The 9,562-nt window shown below is 36.2% G+C and overlaps 1 protein-coding gene across 1 annotated transcript; it reads left to right on the top strand.

The window, feature by feature from the left end:
* The first annotated feature begins 325 nt into the window (after positions 1-325).
* Positions 326-6,136, top strand: LOC101892916 (Fanconi anemia group I protein). The gene is made up of 14 exons (XM_011295680.3): positions 326-753; positions 837-1,291; positions 1,349-1,584; positions 1,649-1,758; positions 1,821-2,271; positions 2,328-2,416; positions 2,505-2,617; positions 2,686-2,945; positions 3,005-3,336; positions 3,397-3,561; positions 3,619-3,773; positions 3,837-4,560; positions 4,627-5,027; positions 5,087-6,136. Exons 1-14 carry the CDS (start codon positions 643-645, stop codon positions 6,042-6,044), a joined length of 4,560 nt encoding a protein of 1,519 aa, XP_011293982.1. The 5' UTR covers positions 326-642; the 3' UTR covers positions 6,045-6,136.
* Positions 6,137-9,562: the final 3,426 nt, after the last annotated feature.

Here is a 9,562-nt window from a genome sequence, read left to right as displayed (position 1 = left end):
AACATTCTTATTTATGGGCATATTTTGGAATTATATACCGATTCTGATGCCTGCTTAAAATTTTTAAATCTTCTTTAGAAAAGATATTATGAAATTGTTATTAGAGTTTTATATTTAAAATTGCTCTAGCGGGTCCGTTTTTTTCTAAATTAAACTACCATTTATTCTACCATGGATAGAACATCACCTTTTTATTGTGTCATAATTCTATCTATATATCCCTACAGATGATTGCATCAATTGCATTTCCCTATGTCTCATTCGTAAACAAAACAACAACCTGTCGATGATATTTTTATGTGTACTTTGGACTATTCTCCGATAATACACCTTTAATTCCGATATTGATCTCATAGACAAGAAGGTTACTGAAATTAATAATTTAACCAAGATATGTGACAGTGAATCGTGTTATCATTTTTCAGTGATTAGAAAGAGTTATCATTTTCAGTGATTGAATTGCTTTGCTCTGCCGCCGAAAAAATATATTTGGCTTCGTTGTTTGTTCATTTCATGTTTTGTTTTGAATTATCCGCCAGGAACAGGAACTGAAATTGTTAATTGTTGTTTTGTATTAATTTATTGTAGAATACTATATATATTTTGTGTCTATTTTAAATTGTTTTAACACAAATCATTGCAATGTCCTCGGGAAGCGGTAAATTGCCTTTGGAAACTCAAATTGTACGCTTGGGCGAAAAACATAACATTTCACAACTTCAACTGCTAATCGAGCAAACTTCTGCCAAACAGGTGTGTGAAGAAGTCTTGGACAGTCCAAGACATGGTTTCAGCATACATTATTTACAAAATATAAATGCAAAATCTCTTTGCAGCTCACAACGATACTATCGAATAAATTGGGAAGAAATGACTGTACCACACTATGGAACTATCTACTCCAGGGCTTTAACCCGAACAACCATGATTCGAGAGAAAAAAGATTTGCCTGTGTGAAGTGTTTTCTCGATGGCCTACTACGTGTGGAACTAACCTATAAACAAATGTATGACTTAATTACCCGCTTGTGTCAGGATTTGAATACCTTTCCTAGCGATCAATTAGTTGAAATATTGGAGCATTGTATAGATGGTCTGCGTATGGGCGATCCAAAATGTGTGGGTTGGAAAGACCTTTTGCCAGAGACATTGAATGTACTGGCCACAATGCCTCATTTCAATGTCAATGGAATAACAATGAGCGGTGCCGAATATCGTGATACCACAGTGAAAAATCTATGTGCCATGAAATGGCCCAACGAGGTGATGACACCCATTGCCGATATGTTTAAGTAAGTTGAGGAGTGAATAAATGTATAACGCGTTTTAATTGTATTTTTTTTTTGCAGAGAACTCCATTTAACACCGGGTGAAACTCTTAAAGTTTTGAACAAATTTTCTGGTTGTCTTCAATCGATGTCTCCCGATGCATTGCCTGCTTTAAGTTTCCAATTGTTTTCTATGTGCTCGACCGCATCTCAAATAATTATACCAATCTTGGCACTTGAGAAATACTTCCATCGTTTTTATTATAAAAAGTTATTTGACGATATGAGCAGCAATTCCACTGATTTTGATAGTATTGGTGGGTTTTAAAAAGTATAATGTTTAGAATTTGTATCTAAACTCTCTTATTGGTTTGTTTTCAGATGCATTTTCCGATCGAGAATTGCGTGAAGCTGAAGAAACCATATTGCATCATTTGAATTACTGTACCCAATACAAAATCAGTGAAATTCAAATGTCCATTGTACTAAGGGTAAGTAAAGTGGATCATGAAAAATTTGAATCTAAAAATATTTTGAATTTATTCTTATTTAGAATTTCTTGGCCATGCCGGATGTAATTTTAACACCCTTTGTTATAAGTGCCATACTCTCAGTGTCCTCTGCAAATCGTGAGCCCGATTCGCGTCTTTCTTCTTCTGTGTTGTTGCCTTTTTTACGTAGTGTCATTAGACACAATCACGATGAGAATGTCCTGTCCGAATATTCAGTGTGGTGTCGTGATAGTCTACAAAGAAAACATGTCGATTTGGAACAAATCTTTACTGTGCTCATCGATCAAAATAAAGATGGCAAAGACACCATCACCCCGGGTCTGGTAAACCTGGCCTTTGTTTTACTAAAAGCAAAAAATAGTCCAGCTCTTAATCAATTGGCGATTAATTTCCTAACGAAATTCATTAGAAAGCGTTTTGTGTTTGGCCAGGGCATTATTAAAAAACTGGCCGAATGGATGGTTGTTGAACAGGATCAGAATCAATTTTCAGGCATGTAATTATTATTTCTTTCTTTTTTAATCTAATCATTTTTGTAATTCTTACAGAATGTTTGACTGTGTTAAGTGTTGCCGATACGTTTACAGTTTCGGAATGCACAAAAACCATAAACTATGTCCTAGATTACTTTTTGTGGGTAAGAGTTATTAGTCATCAAGTTTCTGTTTTAAATATAACTCTTCTGCGCACCTCAAATTACTTTCCTTAAAATATGTATTTTACAGTTGCCCGGAGATCAAGCTTTACGAATGATGTCTTTCATTTTACCAATTTTAAAAATATCTGCCCTAGTTAGAGATGCTTTAATAGAAGTTCTACGTAAAGCAATGTGTTCCAGGTGAAATACTATCTATCTATGCACATTGATGATGTTTTTAATGAATTCTAATTTTTTTACGATCACAGCGAAATGAAGACACGTCGTATGGCTGTATATGGTTTTTGCATGATTTTGAAGCAGCTGAACAATAGCAACTCGCAACGTTCACAAATGAATGCCTCTGGAATGTGTACTCAACATAGCATATCCGGCTTCTCGCTGATGTCTCAACTGGGCAATCGCGCTAATCCACAGCGGCATTTCGATATGTTAACTTTGGAAATTATTGGAGTGTTAAGAAATTGTTTTACCCAATCGTTGGACATTAAAATATGTTTATATGAAAGTAAATAGCAAATGATTTATATATTCTGCAGACATAATGCATTATTTGTCCTTTTGCAGATTTACAACGAGCTGTGGATTTGAATCCAAAATTAGTACCGCACGTTTTGCAATTTATAGATTGGCATTTCCGATCATTTTTCGTTGCACCAATTGAAGAGGATGAAGACAATCAATTCTCCGTGAAATTCGAGAAAATTGTCTCTTCCAAAGATTTGCAAGAGAATGAAATCGAAATCCATGATAATTTGGGACAACTTTTAATATTTGTCACTCAGTGTTTGGTTATATTTGAAAAATACGAAACAGAGTATGATACGCGGGAGATAAAACGTCTTATCAAACTGTTACTGGAAAAGGTTATTGGAAAGCACATTAAGTTTGAAGATATGGTAGGTATATTTCTCAAGTTTTCAATGTCATTACTAAAACTTATGTTGTTGTCTTTTCAGAATGGTTCTCTAACACATCTTAAGAATGAGCTTATATTGCAACAATTAAATTTCATAGAAGGTCTAATGACATACAGCCTTCTTACTTCAAAGCAAACCAATGATAACGTTAAACATCTTCTACCCTTATTCAAGCAACATGAACATTTAACGGAAGGCCTTAAGGTATGTTTAATATTTAGAGTAAACTTGATTACAAACTCAATTTGGATTTTTTTCTAGTCCTTATCCAACAAAAAGGGTCCCAAGAAAAATAAAGGTGATAACGATGTAACAAATGTTACCATCAATGGAGTATCAGTTAAAAAGATCCAATCCCAACCTGAGAATATATGGGATTTAAATATTATTGAGAAGTTGCTACGGCTGTTGCATGAGTAAGTTCTAAATATGGTTATGTTATAGTTTTTCTTTATCTATTATTTGTTTTCTTCCCTCAGGGATATTGTTCCATTTGCTGCACGTCATAATACTGCACCTTTACGTTCCCATGTTGCACTAGTACGTTATGTACTAGAGGTAGCAGCTGCTAAAGTAGCACAAATACGTTCTGAGCCAGCTTACAAGCAATTATCACACAGTAAACGTACTCTGAAATATGTTACCGATATTACTAAAGTCGTCTATGAACGTTGCATAAAACGTTTACCAGATTTATGGCGCAATTTTGATATGCAAACAGCTTCCTTGGCTATGGAATGTTTCCGTCAATGTTTGCAGACGGCCAATGAAGTTTATAAATCAAAATTTCAATCAATTTACATTAGAGGATTTGACTTCCATACTCTTGATAAGAGTAAAGATGTTATTTCCACTTTACAAGATGTAATGGATGAATTTATGAAAGAGGAATACTCCGAGGAGACAGATCAAAATGAATCGCTACTGAGCGACACGAATGGGCGTAAAATTCCCCTTAACTTATTTCTGAGTTTAGAAGTTTTGTACGATAATATATCCTTCGGCAGCCGTTTGACCATAGAATCGTATAATTGGTTGTTGAAATTTTGCAAGTCCTATGAAATAAAAGAAAAAGAGTTGGGTGTCGTTCATAAGTTGTTGTTTAAACAACGACAAAAGACCCATTCTGGAGCATTTTTTCAAGTTATACCAGAGCATTTGGGAAAAATTTGGTCATATGTTAAAGATGATGAGGAGCATGTGGTGAGTTTTTGCAGACAAGTAAAATACATATGTACATTTGTTGTAAATAAATAATTTTCTTTGTAGGATCCCGGAACGCAATCAAATATTCTATTAAAATCAATAACCGATGCAACAGCTGAGTCCTGTCTGCAATATTTGTACGAGACATTACGAAAACAAATTGAAGATGTTGACTACTTTATTATCAAGGCCAATAATTTGGCCTATAAGTGTCGTATTGTACCCGAAGATGATCGAGATTTTTGTTTGGCATCTCTCAAGTCTCTTGAGAGATCAATATCCATGCAACTGGTGCACATCTCAAACACTTTATGTAATCTAACAAATGTTTGCATACCTTTGGGCAACTCCATGGATGGTTTGATGAAGCTTATAATGCAGCATTATATCTGCTTGAAAAATCTGACCAAACATTTTCTGTCATGTTGTTCCGGTGGCATGAATGTGTCAATACGAGGAACAAAGTAAGTTTAATCTACGAAATTATACTTCCTTTGTTTAACCATCGGTTTTTGTTTTACAGATTTGATTCATTGCTTCATGTGGTGGGTAAGCCGCTACCCTCAAATATTTATGCTCTAATCACCTACATTGAGAGCAATATTTTGGAAGATAAGTCAAAAAAGAAATCCAATCCCCAAGCAGATAAGGCCAAAGTCTTGAGGGAAACTAAATTCATACCGAAAATAATTCTTTGCATTGAGAATTTTAATAAACATGTTATACTGTTGGCCAAAAAGTCCAATGATCGTTTGGCCAATTACTTACATTTCGGTACGGTAAGAGATTTTCGTATAAAAACGTCGGATCTTAAAGCGGCAATTGATCGGACATTGTCACACAGCAGTCAAATTGAGGCATCAGAAAGTGGTGGTGATGAGGATGCTGAAGTACCTGTTTATGAGGTTGAAGATAATAATGAAACAATACTCAAAGAATTGGAGGAAGATGCCATTGCATCACAAAGAGAGGCAGATAAAGAAAACGAAGGTAATGAGGAAGAAGAAGAGGCGTCCGAAGCCTCATCGAGTCGAAGCAGAAGTTCAACTCCCACCAATGTGATTGGTAAAAGTAGGAAATCACAAAAGAAATCCGATACAAAAACCCAAAAGATATCACAAGTAAAAGAAAAGGGGAAATCGCAAAAGAAAACCACAGAAACCAAGGATGATGCGGAAAAGAAAGCTGCAACATCAAAGAAGGGAAAGACATCAGAAAAATCAAAATCTAAACCCATGGAAATCGACGATGAAGGTGACATAACAATTATCACACCAGATGATGCTGAAACATTGGAACATGAAAGCGATCGAGATTCTTGCACACAACTAATGAAGAATTTGGCTAAAATCAATGCCAAAACTGCCAAAAAGCGTTCGTTACGCGACTCAGAACAACAGGAAGATCCTGATGTTTTGTGTGCACCTCCGCTAGAACCGCTATCGAAGAAATCTAAACGCGGTCGTAAAGCGGGGAAATAAAATGTACAACTGTCTGTTTTGTTAATTTTAATTTGTATTTTGTATATTTTTAATCTGTGAATCAAAAAATGTAAAGATGCAACAATTTTAATTGATCTTATTTTATTTTTTGGCACTATTAAAAAATGGTTGTCTGAAAATGTTCCTTTTTAACTTTTTCTAACTTTTTTATAGCATACTTCTAGGCGCTAGCATAATTGATTGCTATCGGATGCGTCCAAAGGTTGTAGATTGTTAGAAGTCCTTATAGATATATTGGGCAGCTGTGAATGTAATTAGCAGTCGCGAAAAATCAGTGGGCCTGGGGGAGAGCCTCGGTACCCGAGCGCCCATGATACTTAGAGTGGCGAAGCGATGTTTCGGCGCCCCTAAGTTACCACTCCACTCGGAGTGGTAAACAACCTAATTTTAGAAGATAAGAGAATAGAATAAAGAGAAGAGAATGAAATGAATAACGGATAGTGAAAAAGCGAGAATCTGAATAAAGAGTAGAGAAGTTAGTAGGTTTGCATCCACGGTGTATCAGCGTGTCGTCCTTAGCCATTTTAGTCTTCTGGCTAATTGAAGAATGGCCGCTGGCTCGATGTCGAAACTCCTTCTTACATGAACATTAAATCGAGAACGGACAATGATTCTGATTCTTTTACAACTTCAAGTAGAACTACAGGGACGGGAAACTCGGAGCTGACAGTCCTCTGGCCTTACAATTGATAAACGACAGCAGCAGCAACAAGTCAAGTGATTGTAGATATGGGGTCTGCTGGATAAGCCAGTACCGATAAGCCCTTGCTCTCCCGGCAAGAAACAGAAGGAGAACAGAGCAGCACCGCCATAGAAAAAATGAAGGGGTCGCTGAATTCTGCGGTCACCGAAAGTGCCAAATCCTAAGCAAAAGTGAAACTTGTGGAAGCCTCAATCATACGATAATAGCGATAACCTAACGTCAGCGTTTTAACCTTTTCTTAAACTTCCAATTAATTTAATTTCTATGTGAAATGACTTTTTCCTCATTTATCCTTAGCATTTCTGTAGCATACTTTTAGGTGATGTACACATTTTTTATACCCTCAGCCATATGACTCATCATTTGATACGGTCAAAACGTGCCTCATCGAAATAACGGTTTTAGACCCTAGGTCTCTTTGGACAATATTCGTTTCAGGACATTTAGAGTCAATCTCGCGATGTCCGCCCGTCCGTTTGTTTGTCTGTATGTTGGCTGGTGCGCACGATAACTCTTGAAGGGAGTATCCGATTTGATCCAAACTTGGTACATAGTAATATTATTATCAAACTTAGATTGAGTTCGGAGTTGGACAGTATCGGTCTACTCCTTCTGGTACCTCCCCCTCCTCCCAAAGGGTCAAAATTTTGAATATCCATGAAGCTCATGAATCATCTGATTCCATTCAAACTCAATATTTCCATCAACACAAGATCTGTTATAAAGATGGTAGAGATCGGTACCTCCTCTACATAGAGTTCGCTATTTGAAAAAGTAAACGCTCAGAGAAAGCGAAATAAGCATCCAACTCTCTTCAAATTTCGAAAATTGAAGACCACTTGAATGCATTTTTTCTTATTACGATATTACACACCCTTCTTATGGGTCCAATACAAGAACCGCCTAAGTAAAAGGGACTTCACCATTCATCCAAGCAAAAGTCATAAAATTAAAGTTATGTGTTGTAATGTAAAATATGTTTGTATGAATGTGTACCTTTATCTAGAATCCCTGCCGAAGATCTGAGAAACATAATCAAAATTTTAAAGAAACAAAGGGAAATGATGAAGACGAACAACCATTAAATGCACATTGAAACGCTAACGAATGATGACCTGTAAACGATGATGGACATACGCGCGCACACACATATTTCACCATTCAGGTTGATTCTACCTCAAAAATCAACGCAAAGTAAATTACAATTGGCTGGCTCCAAATAAAAGTTTGCCCATTTGTTTTGGGAGAGCAGGAACGTTTAAATTTTATTGCCACAAAACCTAATTAGAAAAGTATCATCACCACCATCTACAGCAACAACAACAACAGCATCATGCACATCACAAATCTTTTCTTTTTTGATTTGATGTAAGTTGTTCTTCAAAAAATTTCTGTTTCACAATTTTTATGACTTTGTCGTTTCGGGGGAGGGTGTTTTAGGTCAAATGGACATGAGGCAACCAAGTGAAACTTTTCACAGTAAGATTCACACAAAATATGGGAAAAAGGACGGAGGAGGGTAGAGAATGAGAATATGAGAAAAGTATTAAAGAGGTACCAAATATCGTACCACTCGTCCCTGAGGCAATTACGATATTTTGCAAGTCGGATCAAAGATATAGTGGGATTTTAAAAAAATTAGCCATAATTATAAAAAAAGCACTAATGGGCTGATTATACATTATGTTACAGTTATACTCTACATATACTTTCACATTTCACATTTTTATAGCATACTTTATGGAGGGTATGTTAAGTTTGTCATTCCGTATATTACGCTTCGAATATATACATTTTAGACCACACAAAGCATATATATTATTGATCCGCATAATACTACGTCGATTTTGCGATGTCCATCAGTCCGTCTGTGGAAAATGAAGTAGTTTGGTTTATTATCGGTCTGCAGGATTTATGGTATTGAATATGGGACATATAGGGCCACGTTTTGGTATGGCTCTCATATATAAGTGTTAGTTTTACTCACAATTTTAACCCGAATTTGCAGTAGAATTGTCCATATAGGTTCAAGTTTTTGTATAGTTCCCATAAAACTGTACCTCCAGATATTCGGAATTTTGATGATTTTTGTCACATTTTTCATCGGAATCGTTTCAAAATTGGTGTTTAGAGTTCGTAATGGGTCCTACTTCATATGGCAGAAAATTTCCTGTACAGATTTACGCCTTCGTATTGGCCCCTTTTAAAAGTATGTCCCAATGTACGGTGTTTTGATAATATTAGCCAAACTTCTCACCGGAACGGTTTCAAATCTTGTACATGGAGATCGTAATGGTGTACTCTTCAATGATAGAAAACTTCCCGCACAGGTCCACGTCTTCGTATAACTGTATCTCCCGGTATTCGATATTTTGATAATTTTAGCCAAATTTTTCACCGGAACTGATTCAAATTTGGAATTTGGAGTTCTCAATGGGTACTACATCCTATAACAGAAAATTGTATATACAGGACAAAGAATTTCTATAGCCACCATAGGGGTACCTCTCACATTTTCACCGGAATTATTTTTAAGTTTTGTTTGTGTTGTAATGTTTTGTTTGATTCTAACTCCAGGTTCCAAAATTCGGCTGTTTTGGCGGGCTGTTACAAAAGATCTTCTGGAGTGAGTGGGATAGATTTGGAAGGGAAATTAAAGAGGTGCAGCGTATTGTGCCGGCCTTAATCACACGCACATCTTTGTCACTTCGTGGCCAATACGAATTAAGACGACTGCAGCATTCTGAACGTAATTGCGTAAACAGGGTTGTCTTTGCAGCCGACGTTATTTAGC

Source organism: Musca domestica, unplaced genomic scaffold (genome assembly GCF_030504385.1).
Source record: "Musca domestica strain aabys unplaced genomic scaffold, Musca_domestica.polishedcontigs.V.1.1 75, whole genome shotgun sequence".
Lineage (NCBI taxonomy): Eukaryota > Metazoa > Arthropoda > Insecta > Diptera > Muscidae > Musca > Musca domestica.
Note: the sequence above shows the minus strand (reverse complement) of the source record. Positions and strands in the feature narration are given on the sequence as shown.